At 37.3% G+C, this 25,830-nt stretch overlaps 1 protein-coding gene across 4 annotated transcripts in view; it reads left to right on the forward strand.

Moving 5' to 3' along the window:
• Nucleotides 1–24,900, forward strand: part of EMB2762 (CCAAT-binding factor) — a 277,094-nt gene extending 252,194 nt beyond the window's left edge. For 2 of the 4 annotated variants that reach the window (XM_089832810.1, XM_089832808.1), the window contains exons 12-16: nucleotides 3,552–3,699; nucleotides 4,080–4,137; nucleotides 4,256–4,361; nucleotides 24,108–24,263; nucleotides 24,439–24,900. In XM_089832810.1, coding sequence (XP_089688936.1) covers nucleotides 3,552–3,699; nucleotides 4,080–4,137; nucleotides 4,256–4,361; nucleotides 24,108–24,245 — 450 coding nt within the window. In that variant the 3' untranslated portion in view covers nucleotides 24,246–24,263; nucleotides 24,439–24,900. The remainder of the gene's footprint in view (nucleotides 1–3,551; nucleotides 3,700–4,079; nucleotides 4,138–4,255; nucleotides 4,362–24,107; nucleotides 24,264–24,438) is intronic. The other 2 variants (XM_089832811.1, XM_089832809.1) reach the window with 1 other exon arrangement.
• Nucleotides 24,901–25,830: the final 930 nt, after the last annotated feature.

Consider the following 25,830-nt stretch of genomic DNA (forward strand, 5'->3'; position numbering starts at 1 on the left):
AGATATGGCAAATTTTGCTTGAAACCCTAGGTATGACAACTTTTTGAAACTTCTACAATAACTTCAATATCTTGAGTTAGGAGATTGATCAAGACTTCAAACCAAATGCATCTGACAGGTATTTCATCAACTAATCCAAAAATGTAGATTGATCCCCTTGATGTACCCATACCCGTCCATACAACCTGTTATAGCATGGAATTTGCAAGAAATTTGAGTTATTTTATTGATTCAAAGGCAAAAGTACACAATGTTATCCTACCACCCGCCTGAAAGGGCTTATGTAGACATCCCAAATGGTCACAACAGCTTTTCAAACCAAATTTGGCCGTTGGGGGGTGAAATTACAAAATATGCAACTTTTTGCTAGCAATTTTTGCAATTTGTGCAACTTTTGCAATTTTTGATCAAAACATGATCAAACTTCACCTAAATGATCCAACTAGGACCAAAACATGCTAAAACATGAAAATAACAATCTATCCTTAAGATTTTAGGCTATTTAGACACCTTTGACCATAGTTGACCAAAGGCTTATAATTGTGCCAAACTTGGAACTAGGCGTTACAAGCGGGTCCAAATGCATAGCCACTATTTCTAACCTATCTTATAGGTTCTTAGGACCTTGAAGATGTACCTGAAATGTATCAAGACTCTTCATTTGTTGAGGGTGCTCCTGCACCACCTAGATATCCTAACTCCACTAGGAGTAGAACTAACACTATTAGAAGCACTAGGACAGAACAAAGACATGGAGGAACCTTAGGAACAGAACCTGTGGATGTACCTGAATGGGAACCAATACTTGCTAACTCCTCCCTTTGCCTCTTCTTCATTTCCTTTATTTCTTCTAAAGTTTCTAGTGCTAGATAGAAAGCACAAACAACCTCGGGATGTGTTCTATCACACAACTCAATATCACTGCCATGTATTGCAACAATATGGTATTTGAATCTATTGATGACAGCATGACTAATTTCTTTACAATATTTACATTTAACTTGTCCTTGTCTTGTAATAGGAGAATCATCAATATATATCTAGGCCTCATTTTTTCAGTTTGGTTTCTTTATCTTAGCCTTAGGTGTAAGAGTAGGAGTAGACATCGAGAAAAAGTATGGTTTTTAAAATCTCAAGGATGCTGTAATTATACAATATTACAAAAGCAATAATATTTGTGCATTGTATTTTATAAAGTAATACAAAAAAGGGGTTTGTCCCAAAAGAAATGCAGGGTTTTTAAAACTTTTTCAATTCTTAAATATTTTCCTTTCACATTCAAACTTGAAAGTAATAAAAAAGGACAATCAGCAGACCCTACATGTTTCATAAGAAATTTGCAAATTTATTCTAAAAAAATGTTGGGTCTGCTGATTGTTCTTGATTTTGAAAGTTTGAAGAATTGGTAAAAAAAAAAAAAAAAGAATATTGTTGTTTGGGAAATACTAAATCACCAACAAAGTCCATAAAATTTCACTCTTGCCTCTTTGCAATCCTTGGTATGGAGTTTTTGATGCACCGAGTGATTTTTTGCTCTTTCTCCTTGCTGGTTGCACTTCTATGCACTATTTTTTTCTTCTCAACCCACTCTTTTCCTCTTTTCTTGCCAATAGAATGATTTGAGACCCCTTTTAAGGTTGCAAAGAACCAATAGAAGGAAAATAACATAACTTAAAATTCGCTGATTTAATGATTTTTTGCAATTTACTTTTGCATCGCCGGTCGAGGCCTATCACTGGGACTCATCAAGTCACATGTAGACTCGCCAACTTGCAAGTTCTAGTGAGTTCACTCCTGCACTTGTTTGAGCCCAAGTCTAGGCCTTGGGACTCGCCCAAAGTTACTTGGAATGTGACTCACTGAGTTTGGGTGAGTTCTGGAACTATGATTGTTATTTCCAAAAATAATTTGTTGGCTCATGGCAAGTCCCGAGCTAAGTGACTCTAGCCAAGTCCTAAGGGCCTAGGACTCCCTATGAACTTGCTCTAGGCAAGACACTAGATACTAATGCTTTTCTGAGTGTGCTCTAAGTCTCAGTCTCATTTCTATGTTATGTGTCAAGATATTTAGTAATGACATTGACACCCTTGGTGGAACATCTTTCCCAAGATATTTATTAATATTATGTTAGACTCTTAGGAGGTTAAGAAAATTGAAATGTATATCAGACCTTTGTTATTTTTATTATCTTCCACGTGCTTCTCTTTCGCGAAATAGACATCACATTATTTTTGCCACTTTTACCATTGTTTATGGGAAGAATGGCATGTTGTGAGTACCCTTACACTATCAAAAAAACATTTTGCTATTTTCAAGGCTACTGAGCTGCTTTTCTCACCAATAACTTCATAGGAGCATATGATTTATCAATTGATGAGCTTAAGGGGCTTTCTAATGAATGGTTCATAAGGTACAACACTTGTTGAAGGTTTTGCAAATGGGGTTGCAATCAAGTGGGCTTAGATATGGATGATATTTTGCAATTAAGTGTACTTGAGCTGGGGTAGTACTCGGATTGGTGAGCTCTTGGGAAGTCCCAATGCTTCACTTCTGTGAACAACACATAGATGCAACGAGTGCTAAATGTTCTTTTCACTCTAACAAGAGGGGTTCTTCTAAACCACTTCTCATGAAACATGGATCAATGAGTTTGAGTCAAAACTACGTAGTTTAATTTTCATAGCAATATGGCAATTTGACTTGCTGTTGAAAATATCTCCTACTTATTAATTGATGAACTTAAAGGGCTTCCTAATGAATGGTTAATATTTCATAAGGCACAACACTTGCTGAATGTTTTGCAAATGGGGTCACAAGCAAAGTGGGCTTAACCATGAAAGAAACTTTGTAGTTTAGTGCGCTTGAGCTGGATTAGTACTGGGATGGGTGATCTCCTTGGAAATCCTGGTGCTGCACCTCTATGAGCATCACCTAGATGCAATGAGTGCTAAGTGTTCAATTCATTCTCATGAGAGATGGGTCCTTGTGAACCACACTACTCATGAAACATGGGTGAATGAGTTTTGCTCAAAAACTACACAGTTGAATCTTGGTAGCAATATTACAATTTGACTTACTCTGGAAAATATCTCCTACTTAGCGTATGACTTGTTGATTAGGGTCTGGGATATCGTGCAGCACTATTTATACGGAAGCCTACTATTAAAACTAGGATATAGAAAGCTTGTAAATTCCTGTCTGAGCTCATGTGCTGGAATCCTTTATTTCAACCTATCAGCTTGTCTGCTTTTACATAGTGTTATTTGTTTGTTGCAGGTGCACTTTCTGGATAATCTTTATTTCTACTTTTAGTGTTCTACTTGTCTATGTACATTTGCCATGATACTTAGCATTTATATATGATGTTATGGAACTTAGCATTTCCAAATTGCTCTATGGCCTTAGTCAAAACGTTGTGCTATTTAAGCAGCTTTTCTGTTAATTTTTCCTTGTGATCTATTTGTTCTTATCTTTCAAATACCTTACATTATTTTTTCATGACTGATTTGCTCGTTTTAATTGATTGTAATTTTTTGCAATCTCTCCACCAGCAGGACCACAGAGAAATGGGTGAAGTGGATGGAATTGAAACAAAGGGACCGGAGGAAAATATTGATAACTTTTGCAAATCTACAGCTAAACCTGGCAAAGATATGTTTGTCATTGAGGAGAAGGATACTGCAAAGTCTAAAGCGTTGTGTAAGGACTCAATTTCCATGGAACTGTGATGTTCTTGATGATTATTGTAAATAAGTAAATTATTTAAGGAAATAACTGCGAGTTTTAATGTTATACAGTGTTTGCATATTTCAAAGAGAGGCTAAAATTCACTGCATTTAATTGTTATTTTGGGTTAACGAGTCAAGAGAACCCAACTTAGTGACCATTGTTGGTAAACCAACTTCAGCTAACAGAAATTTACTGCTTGGTAATCCAAATGTCAAGTTTGAATACATACCAATGCAACAAATTATATCAGTCCATGCTAAGTAATTATGAACTTCGAGCTATATATAAACCGATGCCTTGTAATTTCGGTTATTATGGATCCAACTATCTATCTCCATGTCTCTTTACAGTGAGCTCATTGTGGGAGATAGAAACACTGCGCCGCCACTATTGCCCAGCTGTCTCCAGGTAAATGCTCTGTTCTCGCATTTAATATACTTATTCTGAAAATCATGCTTGGTCAACCTTAGATGTAATTAGGTTATTACAAATATCATTGCAGTTGATATATTCTTGATTTTCGCAGATTTGTTACATCACTTGAAAATGATTTGACAGTTAGAGCCAAGACTACCGAAGTTGTTGTCAGAGACTTTAGCTCTGGTTCTTATGGTACCATATTTTCGGAAGAGGTCAGCGACATTTAAATTTCCTTTGCTTGTCATGCTGTAATTATTTGGCTGTATTGCCCCCTTATGCAATTTGTTAGGACTTCGCTTAATTTCTAAAATTGCAAGAGACCTTTTTTTATCCAATCCTATATTTGCTACTAATATATGTATTTATTATTTAATCTAACTCACAAATAGGTTTAATACTATCTTATGGAAAAGATATATTAATGCAAATGTTGGCTATCTTGATAGTATGCAAGAGGTTCTTTGACAAAGAATAGTGCTGATATATACATATCTTTGATCTGAAATTGATTAGAAAACCCCTTTCAATATAAATGGAAGCGCCTTGGTGGCAATTTCTTAATCTGATCAATATCAATGATATGAACTGTATTAAACAAAGATTATAATCAAAGTTGGAAATATGGTTCTAGTAGGAGATAATTTCCACAACAAGTCAAATTGTGATATTGCTATCAGGATTTAACTGTGTGATTTTGAGTCAAACTCATTGACCCATGTTTCATGAGTAGTGATTCAACATGAATCCATCTCTCATGAGAATAAATGGAACACTTGGCACTCATTGGATCTAGGTGATGCTCACAGGGGTGAAGCACCGAGACTTTCTGGGAGGTCACCGATCCCAGTACTACTCCAGTCTGAGCGTGCTTAACTACAGAGTTTCCTTCATGGTTAAACCCAAAGCTTGCAACCCCATTTGCAAAACCTTCACCAAGTGTTGTGCCTTATGAACCATTCATTAGAAAGCCCCTTAAGCTCATCAATTGATAAGTAGGAGATAATTTCCACAGCAAGTCAAATTGTGATATTGCTATCAGGATTTAACTGTGTGATTTTGAGTCAAACTCATTGACCCATGTTTCATGAGTAGTGATTCAACACGAATCCATCTCTCATGAGAATAAGTGGAACACTTGGCACTCATTGGATCTAGGTGATGCTCACAGGGGTGAAGCACCGGGACTTCCCGGGAGGTCACCCATCCCAGTACTACTCCAGCCTGAGCGCGCTTAACTACAGAGTTTCCTTCATGGTTAAACCCAAAGCTTTCAACCCCATTTGCAAAACCTGGTTCATAAGGCACAACACTTGGTGAAGGTTTTGCAAATGGGGTTGCAAGCTTTGGGTTTAACCATGAAGGAAACTCTTTAGTTAAGCACACTCAAGCTGGAGTAGTACTGGGATGGGTGACCTCTCGGGAAGTCTCGGTGCTTTGTGAGCATCACCTAGATCCAATGAGTGCCAAGTGTTCCATTTATTCTCATGAGAGATGGATTCATGTTGAATCACTACTCATGAAACATGGGTCAATGAGTTTGACTCAAAATCACACAGTTAAATCCTGATAGCAATATCACAATTTGACTTGTTGTGGAAATTATCTCCTACTTATCAATTGATGAGCTTAAGGGGCTTTCTAATGAATGGTTCATAAGGCACAACACTTGGTGAAGGTTTTGCAAATGGGGTTGCAAGCTTTGGGTTTAACCATGAAGGAAACTCTGTAGTTAAGTGCGCTCAGGCTGGAGTAGTATTGGGATCAGTGACCTCCCGGAAGTCCCGGTGCTTCACCCCTATGAGCATCACCTAGATCCAATGAGTGCCAAGTGTTCCATTTATTCTCATGAGAGATGAATTCATGTTAAATCACTACTCATGAAACATGGGTCAATGAGTTTGACTCAAAATCACACAGTTAAATCCTGATAGCAATATCACAATATGGTTCTAGTTAAATATTGAGCATTCAAACTGATCTTCAAAGAGTTTATCAATCTAATGTTGATCACTGATATATTGCAGATCCGCAAGTAGTATAATTAGAATTGGTTTAGAGAAATCTGCAAGACAAAGCAATCACTGTTTCTGATTTCCCTTTCCTTAATGTGAGTGCATTATGGGCTATACTGATCTGAAAGTATATGGTTTTTCTGATATATTCTTTAAGGTATATGCAAATCATGTAGCTGCTGATTGGTTAGATAAGACGTTGAATATTAATCTGGTTTGACCTTGAAGACTAATCTGATCGCTTGGTTGATATGATAGTTTTGTAGTTACAATACTTGGTGCTTTTCCTGACTTTTGTTGCTCATATTTTGTGTCCTTGGCCTTGCCATGGCTGTAGAATGCCACCCCCACTTGGATGCTATTTTCTCGATAAGATCTTTCCAATTCTTGACTGAAGAAATAACAATGCTTAATCCATGGTTTTGAAATGATGGTTGATACTTCTTGAGTATGCTACTGTCATGTCCCCTTCCTAGAGTGGACATCAGAGACAATAGAGTTGGCCTATCATTAGAGTCTTGTAGGCTGGTAGTGGTGTTTAAGGACTTAGTCAGGGTACACAGTGTTCGGGTCTGGAGTTTCAGACAATAGGAGAGCAGTTGAGAGCAGTTCCTTAATTATAAGAGGAGTTTCCTACATTTTAGGAGGTGGAGATGGGTTACATTCTTGAGTCTCTACGAGATCATTCTATGGTTTCAGTTTCGGGAGATTCAAAGACATTCCTATTTTTGAGGAGTATCCCTAATTTTGAGGGATGAGATTGTCAATTATTTTAGATTATCCGACATTAGTCACAGGAGGTGACGAATTCAGTTTCACCTTGTAGAGGTGTTTTGGCTATCAGTTCGCTATTTGGGAAATATTTTAATATATTTAAATATTTTCCTCAGTTAGCATTTTAATAATTTAAATAAGGCTAAGTTATAGCCATTTTGGAGTAATAAGCGGTTTTTTGGCCTCATCTGGGTGAATATCCCTTGGTGTAATAGCTCGTTGGAAAGTTCTTGAACTTTTCTAAATATTTCTCTTTTGACTCAGAGCATTTTGGTGAACAAATTTCTTTCTATTGGGAAAAAGGTCATTTTCTGGATACTTGACCACTTTATAAATGAGAAATATATTATTTTATAACCCAATGCCACATAGGGACACTTTTAGGGTTCAAGCTAAGTTTGGTGGGTTATAAGGAGGTAAAGACAAAGTTCAAAGGCATTATTGACATATTACATCTTGGATTTGTGTTTTGGTCTTTAATTGAGCTTTCAGCATTTGGAATGCCAAACCTACTTGCTTTGCCTATATGGGACGTAGCCCCCAAAATAGTGGTCTGGATTCTTGCAGTCAGAAGCATCTTGGAGATTGTGTATTGTTTCTTTTAGGGAACGCAGTACTGAGTCAGAGTTTTAGTTGGGGTTTGGCTATTTTACCCACGTGTGGGAACTTTGCAGCTGTACGGCCGCACCTGGCAACCATCTACTTTTCCACGTACAACATTTGAGAGCTGGATTCTAGCCATAGCTTCCTACTGGGCTCATATTTCACCTTCATGCCTTCAGGTTGGCTTTATTCTTGGTTGTAATCATCTAGATATTATTGTAAATCTTCATCTGGTTACGTATTAGGCATATATTCAAAAAAATCTGCTTGAAGTGACTTTGCTTTAAATGTATTTGGAATACATTCTCAGAATTGGTTCATGTTATTGTATTTCTGTTATTACTTATTGAAAAATCATCAAAAATATAAAATAATCAAATCCTTCTGCAACTTCTGTCTAGCTCTATAAGAAAATTTTAATAAACAGCGAAAACAAATTTAAAAATGTAAAATTACAGCAGATCAACGGAAGAGATCTTAGATCCATTAGGGATCTTTCAGCCACAAAGAGAAAAGTTGCAACTCTTCAATACTTTTGGCTATTGATTAATTAACCTTTGGTGTTTGCACTTTTCCTTCCCAACCAATTACTGCAATAGTCAAATTATATTTTCTTAGGTGGTGACAAAAAGTATAGTATGTTGATAATTGAATGGGCAGTGATGATTACACTCATACCATCTTCTTTGTTACCCCTCCTTAGTAGCAGTGCTATGATTGGCAACTTATATTGGCACAAAATAGTATCTATTTTCAAAACATGATATAATTATGTTCAATTATATACATGTTATCTAAAGCTCAATATTCACACACCTTGTAGTTAAGCATAATATTTTATTACTAAGGTTTGCAGTACTTTTATCATGTGGTAGGCTAGAGCATGCCATCTCTATAAGCGATCATCCTTTACTGTTCAGCCTTCTGATCATAACTATGTTCCCTCCCATTATGTCAAATTTTCTTATTTAATCTCATCTATGTTTGTTGGTACATAGAGGTAAAATCCCATATTAACCAAGGATTTGTCATATCTGGTCCTGTTGATGCATGTTTTATGAACCACCAAATAGTAGAACAAAATACCAAGGTATCTTATCCTCTCTTGAACAAAATCTTTTGTATGCTAAGATTGCGAAAAGATCATATGATGACTCCAAGATTCGTTCAGTGTGAGGGCTTGACTATGGATAAGCTTGGTGGTTGATGTGATTTGTTGATGATCACAAGGGGCCTTACGGATATTTATGCAGATTTATTCCAAGTCAAACAGGATGTGAGAATTGCCCAAAGATTTTATAATGAGGTACTTTTTTTGGATTTTCATGAACTTTGCAAAAATGAAAGGGGATTAGGATTTAGAAATTCTATTCTACACCTAAGGGTAGTGACAATAACAGAAGATATTCTAGTGGACAAATTCCTTAATTTACCGAGCTTCGTTTCACCAAGTTATATGACTACATGTGAATTGGTGCATCTTCAAGGGTTCTACGAATGATTTTCATATCATCAAAGACACCATCATAGAGAGCAATATATATGAATGTGAGAAGTTACGCATATGCATGAGAGGGGTTTTGGCTAACTTTGCACAACGATTTAGAGTCACTAAGACATTAAAAGTATGGACCAAAGGAATTCATCCAGACACCATCATCTTCTCCATTGCAATCACAACACTCTAAATGTACTAAACTTAATCTAAATGAGGGAATTTAAGAGAACAAGCAAGCATTAAATCACATCAAGTATTCACCAAACTTCAATGAAAACTCCATTGTCTCAGGAGCTCATAGAAACCATCTTAGAAAATCTTCCATTTACAAATGAGAAGTGAGGCCTTTATATTGGTCCTTGATTAGAATGGGTGGCTTGGATGAAAACAATAACCAATGGCTCACGTCATGCCACATCAACCTTAATTAGGGTTAGGGCAAAGAAAAGGAATCTACATCAATGCAAGAGTCCATATTGACTAACCAAGAAGAATCCACCATCTTAGTGGGTAATAAATGCCCACTATGTATGCATGTTCAAGAAAAAAATTTGCTGGAATAAATGTCCATGATGCATTAAATGCCATACTAGATTATTCTTTATTCCTTTACTCGAATTCAATGAAGTTTTACTTGGAGATCTTTGACTTGGCGGTGAACGAGATTGGACACCATGTTTGTATGTTGGATTCTATATGAGCTCAAATATGTCATTTTCTAACCCAATTCCACGTTTTGTTGTTTCTTTTGAAATTAGCTCCCTTTAATCATTTATGGATCTTCATGAAGCTTTATCTTTTGAGAATGGATTGAACTCCCTCGTTTTATTCATTCCAGAATTCATTTTATATAGGACTGTTTGATTATGGTCTTGGACTTTGAGAGGGAATTCAATATGTGACATTCTTTCCTTTGTATATTTTCACTTGATCACTATACTTTTAACATTGAACAACTTTGATCACATTTCTTGGAACATTAGACATCTCTAACACTAGTTGGAACTCTAGCATCCGACTTTCTTCTGTGAACATTTGGAATTGGAATTCTTCACCCTGCAAAACAAAATAATTGACATAAGAATTATTTGAAGAAATATAAAGAGATCAGATTTCATTGTTCCCAAGACAAATTTTGACTATAGAGGATAAAATTTTGAAAATTTGTTATAACTCATCACTGTCTCCCTGTAATGTCCCCGTTTTGGCTGGCATCGTTTTGTGTGTCGGATCAGTCTATCACGGACTCTCGTAGATGGGTGGTTGTAATGAGAGTCATTTTGGCATTTATTTGGGGATTGGATGGTTTATTATGCTCTTGGAGATATTATTTTATTTATATTTTATCACTACTTATATTGGGCCTACATGTTATAATTCTAAGTTGAGTTGCACTTTTTATTTTATAAAGTTATTTAATTATAAAAGTGCATTATAATGGGATTTTATAATGGATGTTTCTAGAAGTTCTTAGTAACTTCTTAGAAAAGGATGCTTCTAGAAGTCCGTAGTAACTTTTTAGAAAAGTAAATAAATAGAGGGCTTGGCCTTTCATTTGGACAGAGGGGAATTGATGATTCTACTACCATTCTCTTTGAGCATTTGTGGCACCATCCAGGTCTACAAATATTCAGCATAATCCTTGAGAACGATACCTCTCAAGAGATTGCATAACTGAGGAAGTGAAAGACCTTCTGAAGGGTTGCACTTTGGAAGTGGTATTCAACCATTTCAAGTTGAGCTTAATTTGTATACTTAGACTACTTGAGGGTTTGAGTTTTTGGAAGTAGTCCGAAAAAGCAGATAAGGAAAAGCAGTCCGAAAAAACAGATACGAAAAAGCAGTCCGAAAAAGAAAGTCCGAAAAAGTAGTTTGAAAAAGCAAAGCGAAAAAACAGATCTGAAAAAAAAAAGTGAAAAAGCAGATCAGAAAAAGCAAAGCAGAAAGGCAGCATTGTAGAAAATTATTACAATCATCTACAATCAGGTTCCTTTGGATATTACATGCATTGTTCTTATCATTTGGATGCATATTAGAAGGTAAGGCTGTAGGTGAATGTTGTAATAGATTTAAGCATTATTCTTGCGGAGGTAAGCCAAGAGTCTTGGCCATTGCATACTAGCATTGTAGTTAACATTTTATGTGCAATAAAGGAGACATAATTTGCTGGTCTGATATAGTGTAATTGAATACGTATTTATCATTCATGATCAGTTTATTAGTTTGCATGCCAATTGTTTGACAAAATGTCAATTGGCAGTAGCTTCTCTTTTTTTGGCATAAATAATGTTATAATTCTGCATACCAAGTGTTTGTATTAATGCCACTTGGCTATAAGTGCATTAACGCCATCACAGGTTGCATCCCAAGTGTTTGACAAAATTACTAGTTGTTGTCGCTGCATATTGCAAAAAGTTTCAGTCACATATATGCATTGAATATTGTCAAAATAAGTTGCACATTCATGTTAGGTCATTGTTTTGTCAATTTAGAGTCTTCTTGCAAGCATTCTTATTGATGCTAAGTGAAGGAAAGAGCCATAAAAGAAAACTGAAATTTTATATCAGTCATATGACCCTTGTATGCAAAGTGTTTTCTTGACCCTTTATCAGCATAACAACACAAATAATCGCTTTTATGTGTGGACAGAAATAATCGCCGTCTGCCAGGGTTGCGCCGATCGCATAATTAGAGGCATCCACATGAACATGAAATTCTTTATTCCAATCCGGATATGCCAGGATGGGTGCCGTAGCCAGTCGTACCTTTAGCCCTTCAAATGCCTCAGCCTGCTCTTTCTCCCATCTAAATGCTTCTTTCTTGCATGTTAGCTTATCTAACGGCTGGGACACCTTGGCAAAGTTTTTAATAAATCTCCGGTAATAACCAATGTGTCCGAGAAAAGATTTTACCTCCGTGACATTAGTGGATGGCTGCATTTCTAGAATGACTCTCACTTTGTCGGGATCCGTCTTTAATCCTTCCTTACAGACAATGTGTCCGAGCAGTCTGCCATGTGGAACCATGAATCGGCACTTCTTGGGGTTCAATGCTAGCCGGGCTCTGCGACATCTCTCCATACATTCACCAAGTGCTGCCAGGTGTCCGTCTTCTGCGCTGAATATTGACCAATCATCCAAGAAGGCCTTGAAATTTCCCACAGACATCTTGTCGAAGATATGCAGCACAATCCGTTGGAATGTGGCCGGTGCATTACACAACCCAAAAGGCATCCGATTGTACGCGTAGACTCCATCTTCAACAACAAACGTCGTCTTCAACTTATCTTCCTCCGCTATAGAAATCTGATTATATTCGGAAAACCCGTCCATGAACGAGTATATTTCATGTCCCGCGACCTCCTCCAGAATGCTATCTGTGAATGGAATTGGAAAAGGATCTTTGATTGTTACTGCATTCAGGCATCTGAAATCAACGCATATCCGAATCTGAATAGTATCCTTCTTTAAGGAAATGACTATTGGTGACACCCATTCGCTGGTTTGTACTTTGAAGATAATGCCAGCGTCCAGCATCCGGTTGATTTCCTCTGTAACGCGTGCGGCATAGTTCTTATTCATCCTGTAGGGTCGCTGCCGTACAGGGACAGCTCCATCCATCAGCAGAATGCGGTGCACACATAATTCCGGCGGTACTCCTTTGAGGTCCTTGTATGTCCATGCAAACACATCCTTGTAGTCCATAAATATCTTAAATGCCGCGGCTTTGAGTACTGGATCCCAATTATCTCCCACTAGGATGTTCTTTGGTTCTGCCTCATCCCCTAGATTCATCGTTTGCAGTGTAGCTTCATTATACTTGATCGGCTCTCCTTCACCGAATGCATGAGCGGGTGTAACATGCAATGGTGATTCCCCCTCCTTAACTTCAGTAAACTCCTTTGGATATTCGTTCTCAATTGACAGAACATTGCAACTCGGAAATAACTCATAGTCCTCCAGTTGCTAGTGGTATAAACTGTTGATGGAATCCAAGTCGTCATCCGTTATTCCCCCGTCCAATCGGAGGACGCCCTCTTGATCTGGTTCCATCCGTCGTCTCCCTCCGTCCTCCTCGCCCTCAGAATCGGATGACAAGGCCTCTTCCCCTACCATTTGGGTATGCAAATCGATGACGAATCGACGACCTTTACTTTCAAGGGATATAGTGTTCTTCTAGTCGTGTCGGGCTCTTGCTTCTATAAGCCAACCGCGGCCTAGGATGGCGTCATAACCTTTCTTTTTCAATGGAATCACTACGAAATCCATTAGAAACGGCTGGGTGCCAATGGTTACTGGCTGCGCCATGAGAATACCCAGTGGTTTAATACCATGTTGATCAGCGGTTAGGAGCTGAAAACTTGGAGGCCATAATGTTGGCTGTCCAAGTTTCCTCCAAGTTTCTTCTGGCAATACATTCACGCCGGACCCTCCGTCCACTATGGTGTCCGTGAGAACATGTCCAAGTATCCCCATTTCGACAACTGCAGGGTGCCATCCTGATGTCAGTGCCAACAACATCTGGTCTTCTCCTCCCATAACAATTTCCTTTTCTTTCCGTCGACTTGGTTCTCCTGGTGGCTTTTCCTTCTCAAGGCTTGCTTCCCCTGTCATATTTGAAAAAGAAGATCGAAGTTGGGGCATGGTAAGAAGCAAATCACTTACCTTTACTTGCACCTCTGTTTGCAAAATTTGGCGTATTATGTTTTGTTCGGCGGAATTCCTTGCTGAGGTGGCGGCAGTGGTCAGAGGTGTTATTGCTTGAGATACTTTGCCAACCTCTGCCCGTGCTGCCGCAAACTTCTTTTTTTCTTCGGCGGGGTCCGGATATCCTTTTGCTTGTTGCCGTGTAATGGCCAGAACTTCTTCTTCATTGGTTCCAACCGTGATTAAGTTCACTCCGGATTTTGGGCATTTTGAGTCATCGTGATCGCCGGGTCCACACCATCGGCACAATAGGTGAGGTGTATTTGCTGTTGGACATTCTCGCGCAAAATGCCCCCATAAGTTACATGCTCGGCACTGAATAATTGGTCGTCCGTTTGCATCATACTGAATCCAGCTTCTGCTCGTATTGGTGTTGTTATTGTTGTTGTTATTCTGTCCACGCCGATTATTTCTGTATCCTCCAGATGTAGCGCCTGCGTTGGTGTTTCCGTTACCTCCTGACGGGGAAGCCTCCTGTGTGAGAAGCACCTGTGAAGATCCTCTTGTTTTCATGTTAAAGGGACAGTCCTTTGTCGAATGGCCCATGATCTGACAGATGTCACAGAATTGGTTCTTCGGACATGATCCCTTAGTATGACCGTTGGTCTTACATTCCGTGCACCATAGTTCACTACTTTTTGGCTCCTTCTGCATATTTTTAAACTTCTTCATCATTCGAACCATATCCTTCTGTAAGGCACAAACCTTTTTGTTACTACCTTCGTTGTCGCTACTATCATCCTGAGCGGATTCATCATCATCAGAGTCAGAGGAGCTGGTTTTCTTCTTCTTTGTCTTCTGCGCACTTTCAAGGTCCAGTGCTCTGTTATACGCGTCCACATATGATGACGGTGGCACAATTTTCATTTTCCTCCGCAACTTCGAGCAGGGGCGTCCACAAACCACCTTTTCTGCAACCCATCCGCTGGCTTCCTTTCCATTTTGTTTATTAAGTCTTTCAATCTCCTGGCGTAGACACAGACAGTTTCGTGCTTCCCTTGCTTGGTATTGAAAATTTCCGCTACGATTTCATTATCATCCCGTAAGAGTTTAAATTCCGCCAAAAACTCCTTTTTAATGTTATCCCATGTATCCAGCTTCTGCGGATCCATATCCGAAAACCAATCAATCGCGACACCCCGTAGGGTTGCTGGAAATTGCCTGGCCCATTCGTCGGCATCTGTGATTCCATTTGCCCGCCAGATCGTCTCACATGTCTTACAATGTCGGAGGGGGTCGGCTGTACCATCACCTTCAAATTTTGGTAATTTTTCTTTGGGTCCCGCCATAACTCTGGAGGTTGGCACTCCCACACCGGCAGTCGGCACTCCCACAGCGGCATTCGGCACTCCCACACCGGCAGTCGGCACTCCCAAACTGCCAGTTTGAACTCTCACACCGACAGACTGGTCTCCCACACCGGAGGTGTCGACAGCTGCAAACCTTGGTGAAGACGAAGGATCCTCCGAAATTGTTTCCCGCGGAAGTCTATCCTGGACGAAGAGGTCACTCCACGCTCGTGCTTCGCCGGCACTGCGAGCCGTGCGAGTTGATGCTCTCCCGTCTGAATTTTCTTCCCTCGGCGAACACAAATTCAAGAACTCCTCCCGTGCTTCTTCCACCAATTCCACCCGCTGCCGAGTCTCCTCCAACAATTCCTCTGCACTTCGGTTTCCGTCGACAATCCTCTGAAATCTTCGTCGGCGTTCGGCTTGCTGTGCTAGAATTAAATTCTCTTGCGCAATACGGATTCCATCTTTTCCCTTCGCCTTATTTCGATCCTTGTTAAGTTGATTTGGCATTAATCTTCATTCCTCCCACCTTCCAGATTCATAAGGCAACGGCGCCAAATGTTTACCGTACAGGTAAAGTAAATGAACGCATACAGAAAGTAACAACAGAACAGTAGCATAATATTCGCAATAGTAAGTGAATGATGATTTACAATGATCTCGGACGGGATATAAATACTACTGCCGAACCTTCCCGAAGGAGTCCGTCGGCCACAATTATTCTATCTGTTACAAACTATTTACCGCCGGACCGTTGGCTACAGAAACATCGCCGGACCGTCGGCTACAGAATACAAAATACCGCCGGACCATCGGCTACAGAAACACCGCCGGAACCAGCCAGTCTGCTAACAGCATTCTGTCAAGCAGAAGGCTCGATATGATAAACAAAATATATGGATACTGAAAATTACACTAAGATAATGATGAAGAAAACATCGAACTGTTTTCGAGAATAAATTAAAAGAGATGAATGGGAAATAAGAAGCAAATATCAACGATTCAATCTACAGCAGTGAAGATGCTTAAGGAAATAAAAATATTCATATCTGAACAGAGATATAGAAGACTGTGGAATGAATACTATGACTACAACAAATTTAGCTAGCAGCAACATGGTGGAGTCATATTGATAAATGTGATGCAATAAAGTTTTCAAGGTCCAGCACTCTACATTGTTACAAGAAAGGATGGTATATGTCGATTGTATATGACAGTTATTGATGGAAGAAACAAATAAGATCCCCGTTAGTTTTGAGAAACAATGTTCAAGAAGAGATATATACGTCACAAAGACGCGCAAAAGACACCTTGAATAAGCAGCGTAAAAAGAATGAAACAGTGTTTTCCAGTCAGTTGGCTACGTTCATAATATGATAAAAAAGATAATATATCATATGCAGTGATAATTATTTGATGTTGTTAAGAGTATTGAACCATGTAAAAGGAGCGATGGAAGTATCGCGAGTTACAGAAGGATGAAATTGGTCATTAAAAAAGCCAGTCACAATATAAAACAAGCAGCCTGTTTACATCTGGACAATCCTCTATGTGCACATAGGTCAAACATGCAATGAAACAATATAGAACAACGGTTTCAGTGAACGATATTGAAGCCTACAGCAAGAACAGTAAGCATGAAAGGCAATTACAAGAATTGGAATATGCCCCATCTTTGGATGTCTGTGTGCATTAGAGTGGAAGCAAAATGTATCAGGTCAAAACAAATCTTCAAGAATTCCACACAATGTTTTTCTTGTGCATTGAAATCATTAAACTGTATGTTCAATGGTCTAAAATACTTGAATAGCATGGACAACATTAATTAAAAGGAACTTATGAGTACAAGGAGGATCGAACCAGAGAATATTTTTCGTATAGAATCCAAAAAGAAGAGAAAGAGCTGCCTGATTCATGAATGGAACAAATGGAGCAGAGACGGGCCAAAACAATGTTTGATAATACAAAATGAAGATCATGTGATTCACTCCTGCAATACACCATTTGAAGTTGCCGTTGGGAGGAGTCAAAATTTGATGAGAACAAATAAATTCATCAACATCCTGGAGCTGCGCAGAAGAATCAATGGCATACATGTATGCCAATATCATGAAGTATAAAAAGAATGATTATTAAGATGGGTCAAGCTTTGGCGCCGAGTTAAAACTTCTAAGGAACAAACAACAATACATTGATAAAACATAATTAAATTTATTTGGGTGTAATTTGCAAGTGTTAAGTTGATTAAGAATGGCATCACTCAAATTATCAAAAGTCGCGTCTCTCAATATATTCAAGTATAAATAAGGAATATATTATTTGCAAAAAGTTGTATGAGAGCAAGCGTGTAGAATGAAATAAATATATGAAAGATGAGAAGAAGCAGTCAGCGTTGGATGACAGAGGAAGTAAGAAAGAGAATATGTTATAATCTAGAATATGCTATATTCTAGAAGGATATGTATTATCTCATCTCCAACTCATTCCGGGACAGCAATTGAATATAGTCTATCAAATAACAATCTTGATCTCTGGCTCATTCTAGGACAACAACTTAATGAAGTCCATCATGACACTTTTGTTATTATGATCTCGAGGACAAAAACTTAATGTAGTCCATCATGATAATAGGTCAAGTCATTGTTAAGATCGTAATATTACAATAGTGACCTCACAAAGAAACATCAATGAAAGATCATCACCTTTCATGATATTTATCCACATATACAAAATAGTAACTCATGATATCCACCATGAACCAAGTTAGATGGTGGATCCATAGCTTCTCCTAGAGGGTAGAACAACAGCTTTCACCTCAAACTTCTCTCTCATAGAGAAGAATGTATTACAAGGAATTTCACCTTGAACTTCTCCTTTGAATCTGTTCGGTTTTTCCATTCAAGATTGCTTCTGATAGAATGTCAGACTCCCTCTGAATCTGGTATCGACCTTCTGACCTCCTCATACAAGGTTGCCACTGATGAAGTGTTAGATGTCAAACTCCCTTAGGTTAACTAAAACATTTCCTCTAACTACTCCCTCTCATTGTTTAAGGTTGTCTCTAATGAACTATCATGCCCTCTCTTGATGTAGGATACTCATAATCATAATCATTAAAGATATTTGCCTCAAGATCCTCACTTTATCCAGCATGGTCATTAGATGATTAATGAATTCTAGATCAAAACTTCTTTGGAGCTAGTGTCATAAGATTGAGTCCTACACAACATTTGGTAGAATGCCCAATGTACCAATCTTCTTTTCTTGCAAGAACATCCCCAGATACAAAAGAAAAGATCAAGGCAAATAGCTCTTTATAGCATGTATAGAAATACAAATAAAAGAGATTACAAAGAGTAGATACATGTAATACTCAAGGATAAGAATTACTTATTTGCATATGAAGGTCAATAGACATCAAATGATAAAATGGCTTCTTAGTTTATTTGAGAATGAAACATCTCTCTAAAGTTGGTTCAAGTGGGAATGGAACATTGGTTATTATCCCTGCCACAATGTAAAATTCCCACTCTTTTATCATTTGAATCAATTTTTGCATCACATCATGTAGACTTCATCTCTAACATCGCTAGCAGAAGACGGCTAGAGAAAATAACCCGTGTCCATACATTGGTTACGTGCCACCAAGTGTTGAATTCATAGTGGATGTTTAGGGAATGTCTGTGATTCATGTAATGCTTCGCAAATGCTTCAGCCTACATGTTTAGTGTTGAAAGGCATAATGTATGCTAATAGGCTCCCTTTCTAGCATACATTATCCCCGCTAGAGCCAGCTCATGTTTCCTCGGAGCCAGGCTTCGGATCAGCTCATCACCGCCTCCTTCCTGCCCTTGTCACCCTCTAGTGGCATAAAGCGGCCGCCGGACACACCTGCATTGGGACACACCTGATCTGTTAGACCATGTCATGGACTCATCAGGCATCGACATTCTACTCCCCTTGCTACTCGGATTCGGGCTCGGGCTCGGGCCCCTGGTCTTCCAGGGTCGTATCCTTCAGTGATGGATTTCTTAGGATATCTAATCCTTCTCTCATCTGGTCATTCATGTTTTCTCTCTTTCTTTTGTTGCTCGTTCTTTCTCGGACACCATTTGGGTCCCTGTTGGGTTAATTCTCCTCTCTATTGTATCTTTCAGTCCCTTGGACCCTTTTGTTGGTCTTTTGTCGGACATTAATATCATTATCTTATCTTATCTTATCTAGTCTGCAGAAATATCATGTTACATGACATATTATTGTATGCCATTTGTTATAGACCATCAATTGTTGAAATGTTTAGTAAATTATGTTCTTCATTCCTTTCAGACTACCTCCCTATTATCTTTGTCAATGGTCCTCATGCTCGTTCCACCACAGAATACACTCAAGAATGTGCTCTTTTCTCATCATGGTAGGTCACAACAAAGGAATGTAGGAACTGATCTCCTTTATACACATTGAAGAATGATGACCCAGTGTAGATGTATCACAGTCTCTGTATGTATGTAGTGGGTCATGAGTTTCTTCATTCATATGTTAGAAATGTATGCCTTCATAGAAGGTATACTGACTAGTAAATTGCTCATATTTGTTTGCATGTGGGTGTGCATATATTCCACTTTGGCAAATGTATGGATTATGTAGATAGTCTTATTTACCATTCTGATATAAATTTCCAACGTATATAGTCTACCAGTAGCATTGGATAACAAACAAACACTTGTATGCTGACATCAATATTCCCATAGATATACTTAGTATTCCAACTCAAATTAAAATGTAAGACGACAACTATCAAGCACTATGATTCCCCTCAATACGACCCATTTCCAATTGTGTCCATTGAGTACTTTTTATTCTCAATAAGGCATATTATGAGTATGTAGGCACAACCCTTTGATGTGCATAGATAACAGATGACAAGACTCTTATTTCCAGTCTCTTTAGGAATATCTCCAGAAAATCCATTGCAAGTCCAAATGAGACCTTTACTAGCCTAAACAATTTTAATTTTATTGAAATTGCCTCTGATAATATTATTCGATTTTATCAAATTAAGGTTCTCAGTACCAATATAAAGAAGAGGACCCCACCATGATCTGAAAAATTATAATTATGAAATGACTATATAAATTGGCATCGGTATACTCTCTTTCAAACTTATAGACTCGATAATGTGATGGGTCGAGCCATAATAATATTATTTCCCTTAATTTTATTCGCTATTTACATGATCAAAAGGTGCTTAAATTCAAAAAAGGTTCCCTCTGCATACTTAGGAGGCTCGGTATTAATACACAGAATTCATTATGTTGTATATGTCCCTGAGTGTAGATTTTGAAGCAGAGTGTATCGCATTCAACAATCTGCCAATTGGCTCTGTTGTGGTTAAAGGCTTATCAATCCCTTAACTACACATAATTTAAACTTTTGAACCTTTCTTTCAATCACCATTGAAGGTTTCTCTGTTATACGTTGGTGAAGAAGATAAAATCTGAGTGGACTCAACCTTGACCATTTCAAACTAAATTGACGTTGAACCAGTTTGCACTTCCAAAAATCATTCGGTGTCATGATATTGTAGGAGATAACACACAATGTTCCAAATATCTCATTGCCGCTGCTCCAGCGCCTTTCAAAAGCCTTGTCATTTCCGCGGAATTATCATGGGATATGCACGTCACAACTTTCTCCTTGATCATTTATTGATCGTGTGCTTCACAATCTTTACTGTTGTTACGCCCTATCCACATCATAGTATTTCTGTCTGACTAAGCAATCGTTAATCCGGGATCGAGGCAAGCTTTTATTCCATTCCATATGCGGCATGCGATTATATTTTGTCATAGCCTTTCCCTTTTACTTGTTCAATGTGGCACGGATTTTATCAGACCTATCGCTGATTTATATGCAGTGTTTTTTGTGTTCTCCAAAGTGGCAGTAATGCTTTTGGTGCCACCCGCGATTCGATCTTTACTTAACCTTGTATTGTTCTTTAATTTTCTGGTGTATGTTGTGCAAACAGATTGATCTTAATGTTTCTGCCCACTATAGGCCATGTAAGTTGAGTGTATCTGATTATTCTTCCCCTATAATAATCTTTGTTTCTAGTCACGTCACTGGTTTATTACTGCTTATGATGCTTATGCATTCACTGACTTTGTAATCTGTGTACTGTTAGATGCACGTGTTATTATGAACGTAATAGATTATCCATTCTGAGTATATATTAAACGGAAGCCCTCCTGTATCCTCCCTTTAATATTCTTATTCTGCTGCGATTTTCTTCCTCAGCCCACACATCATTAGTATGTCTGAAATCAATGTCATCAAATAGGAAATATTATTTTGGATCTGTGTCTTGTCTGTCTTCATGAATATATCTTTTCGCTGACTTCACAGGATTGATTTTGTCCCTCAACTAGGCACGAGTAGAGGTGATTCTTTACTTAGTTTTTATCTATTGGATGCAATTCAGGCTTGACTGGAACTCCATTTCTACATCAACTTTATAATTTCTTTTACGGATATCTCTATAAACTGATCCATTTTCTTTTCCCCTTGGAATGAACTGTTCTCCATATCATTTCTATTTTTTCACATTTGTAGTCAGGCTCTAATACCATGTTAAATTTTGTACGATTGTTTTCTGCAAATGTAATAACATAGCGATTATATCTGTGTTCCAAATACAGATTTGAATGTTATATAAATATGTATAGAAGTGACACGTCTCTATGGTTATTTATAAATTAATCATCAATTAAAGTATATATATATATATATATATATATATATATATATATATATATAGATGAGGGTTTGCCTAATTGATGATTAACAATTAAACATAGAAGGATTATTTCTAGATCAATTCAATCCGACTGAAGCTACAACATTAACACATAACAGTAGCAGTTCTGGTATCTTTCACAGTATAGTTTGACAAAACATCAATCAAGTATTTTGTTTTCAGTTTTACCTGAAGTATGAATATTTTCAGTACACTATTGTTTTTAAAGAGAGATATTGTTTCAGATTGAACACAAAATCACAACAGTTATATTCTGGGTTTGATTGAGTGATTTATTTGCAGTATTGAGTGTTTTACAAAGACCTGATCAGAATTGTATGTTATCAAAACCTCAGTTCATCTCTGTTGATATTTGATAGCTTTAGTAGGATAAACTTATGATATATAAGATTATCATTACAATAATTATACTAATGAATAGACATATCCCATGAAAGGACATGTCTCCGCTTGATTTATTCCTCATACAAATACAAGAAGTCGCTGCCATTTGGAAAACACATACCAAAATATTATGGCAGTGCTATTACATTTGCAGCAGTTCTCAGAAAAACAACATGGTATCAGAGCCTAGTTGCAAATGTAAAAAATGATAAAAGACAGTCAGTAATAAAACTTGTATTAAAATCATAATTGGAAAAAAAAACTCATTGAGACCTTAATGAATTAAGAGTAGAAGCATGTTCAAAGATATAAAATGTCAGAAGCATTTCAGATATGGATTACAAGTGATGTTAAATAAAAACAATCAGAAGCATTGAACTACAATAAAATCTTTGCGCAGAAATTCAACTCTAGCGGGGCAATAATCGATGCAATTGGAGAAGCATTCTGAAAACCTTTTCAGCCATTACAAGTCAGATTTTCTTTATACCCGCTATAAATTTGGTGAAAAGTGATAGAAAGCACTAGCAGCAATGTCACAACTATGCAATCACAAGACAGTAGCTGCACTTGGTTCTCTCAAACCCACTTCAATGGTCAATGCCATATTGAGGCCTGATAGCCACATTCAATTGGTAAGTAATATAATTCTGATCAATGCTGTGTGGGAAATCTGAAAACATTTTGCAAGTAGGGGCGGTTGAAAGAGGCTCTGGAAGTCTTGAATTTTATCTATGATCCGAATGCCTTTGTGTAGTCATCTCTCTTGCAGATCTCCATTCATAACAAGGCCCTGCTAGAGGCCAAGCTAATACATGCCCATATCATTATAACTAGATTTAAGCCAGATGTGCATTTAGAATAATGGAAATATTTTGATCAAAGATTTTCTGTGTCATTCCTAACACTATCAATGGTGTAATATATGTCTTATGTTTATCCTCCCTAGCTAAGAGGGAGTGTTGATATTTGGTAGCTTTAGTAGGATAAACTTGTTAGATTAACACACACACACACACACACATTATAATTAAGATTATCATTATATTAATTATATTAATGAATAGACATGTCCCATTAAGGGATATGTCTCCTCTTGGTTTAGTCCTCATACAAATACAAGAGGTTGCTGCCATTTTGAAAACACATACCAAAACATTATGGCAGTGCTTTAGTTCAATCAGATCAATTTGAAGTAACTACATAAAGTTTGCATTAAATAGAAATTGGATTAATGTTTATTCACTACTAATTCACACCCCATCTTAGTAGTGACTGCATCTAGGTTTTTAGTTAGTGCATTGAATTAACATTAGATGTTAATGCAATGATAACCTACTTCAAGTGAATTATATCTCAACTTGAAGTAGGTTATCATTGCATTAACATCTAATGTTTATCATTGCATTGAAGTGATTGCATCTAATGTTTATTCACTACTATGTTTATTTTAGTTTGCATTAAATAGAAATTGGTCTAATTTTAGAACAAAAATATTCGACTATTTCATGGATAGTTTTAGTGTCAAGCCTTAAGTAAGTCCTTTTGCCGAGCTTGAGTTTGATTCCATGATGCCTTATGAAGTCTAGGTGTAGTCTTTCTTTTAGAATAATTTTAGATTGAATGAAGGGACTTCTCATGCCAATGCTGTACTAATCTCACTTCCAATGTAAATTTGAAGATATATTTCAATTTAGATAGAATTATTTTTCAATATCCTATTTGGGTTTTGCTCTTTATATAGCACAAGCTTTTTCATGAAATATTTTGTATTCTCTACAATGTGCCATTGGTATTCTCTGTTTTGCGTGAACATTAATGAAATGGAGCTTATTTTCGTAAAATCATCAAAAAGGATATTTTTTTTGGTTGTAGGTTGGTAGAAGAATAAAACAAGTTCCGCTTGCATTTTACAAGAGTATGCCTTCTACCCTGTTTCCTGAGAAAGCAACGGAGGACAGTGTTCAAAATTTAGATTTTGCAGGCTGGAGCTTTACCTCCTGTGACAAATAAATCAACCTCACAATCAAGGTTGGTTGGAAGTTTTAATTATGTTGTAAACCTAATACTCCGTTTCATGGGCCTTGCATGTTCCACTTGTATTAAATCTTCACTAAGCAAATTATGCACACATCATCCAGTGGAGCTTTGTTGTAGAAATTTTTTAATTTCCTTCAATGACAGAAGCAATCAACTCTATTGACAGGGATAATTGATAATGAAGCTACTTGCAAGTGTTGGAAGAGAATCGAGCTATTTATTTTGTACCTAAGCAACAACCTAGGAAATTTGTCTACTCAAGGAAACTGTACTTCCAAATTTCATTTGGGTGTTATAAACTATACGGCGTTAGAATGAGAAAATGAAGCCACATCCATGTGGCTATTACACACTCGATGCTCATAAATGAGTTATCTTTGGTATGAAGTGATTTAAATTTCATAAGGTCTGTGCTAGAGATCTAATGTAACATTCCATGAATTAGCATGGAAAACTCATGCCAAGAATAGGAAAGTGTCTAAGAATCAAATGAACGCAATCTTTTTTCTGTAAAGCTTAAGTGATAAGTTTTCAAGAGTCTAGTAGTTCATATTATTTATTCCCAAATAATTCGGATTGAATTAATTTCTTTTTGCATGGAATTTTATAAATCCATAATTGATTGCCATATGATTTGTAGTAGAATGATTTTATCATTATATCCGATTTGAAGAGAGTTTACTATTCTAATTTGAATTGATTTGTTTTATGAAATGCTGTTCCTCCCTGAGCATGCTATCGAGCTTTTGTTTGAGCATTACTAATAAATTCTGTTGCCCAGAAAATAATGGCAGAGATCATTATTGTAACTATACTTTCTTTCAAGAGTAAATTCGTCAATTCTTAAACTGACTATAAGGTTAAGGTTGATATAATTATGTGTGGAGGGAAGGTACATTGTGATCTCTCTTAAACTAACTATAAAGGTTAAGGTTGATATAATTATGTGTGGAGGGAAGGTACATTTTGATCTCTCTTAATGGTTCTCATACAGAACCCTCACAGTTTTAGTGGGAGGAAAATGGTTTGGGACATCACAGTTTTAGTGGGAAGAAAAATGGTGTAGGACATCTAAGTGAAGAGGGATACTAGATAGCACACGACTAATGCATTTCTCAAATGTGTTTTCTTAAATTCTATTACATTTGTGCAAGCCCTTCAAACATATAAATGCCAAAAATCTTTGAAAAAATTGAGATGGATAACCTACTTCAAGTTGAGATGTAATTCACTAAAATAATATTCCCAGCTTAGCCTTGTCTTGCAATTGTATGTTGTAAAGATTTTCTGATATAGTTTAGTGACTTTGATTCTTTGCTTTAGTTAGTATCTGTTTTGTTTGGTTTGAGAATACTACTTGTGAATCTTATGGTCATGTGATATAGAGGAATGCCAAACTCAAGATTATAATTTTCTAGTTACATCTTAATCTCCTTGAATTATTGCGTTGCTGTCCGAAGAGGCATCTCTAGGTAAATAAATTATGCATTACTAATCCATTTCTTTCTTTTAAAAGGGAGTCAGATATAAAAGCAAACATTTGCAACCTTCTAGACCG

Source organism: Cupressus sempervirens, chromosome 5 (genome assembly GCF_028749045.1).
Source record: "Cupressus sempervirens isolate cs-2001-9-10 chromosome 5, ASM2874904v1, whole genome shotgun sequence".
NCBI lineage: Eukaryota > Viridiplantae > Streptophyta > Pinopsida > Cupressales > Cupressaceae > Cupressus > Cupressus sempervirens.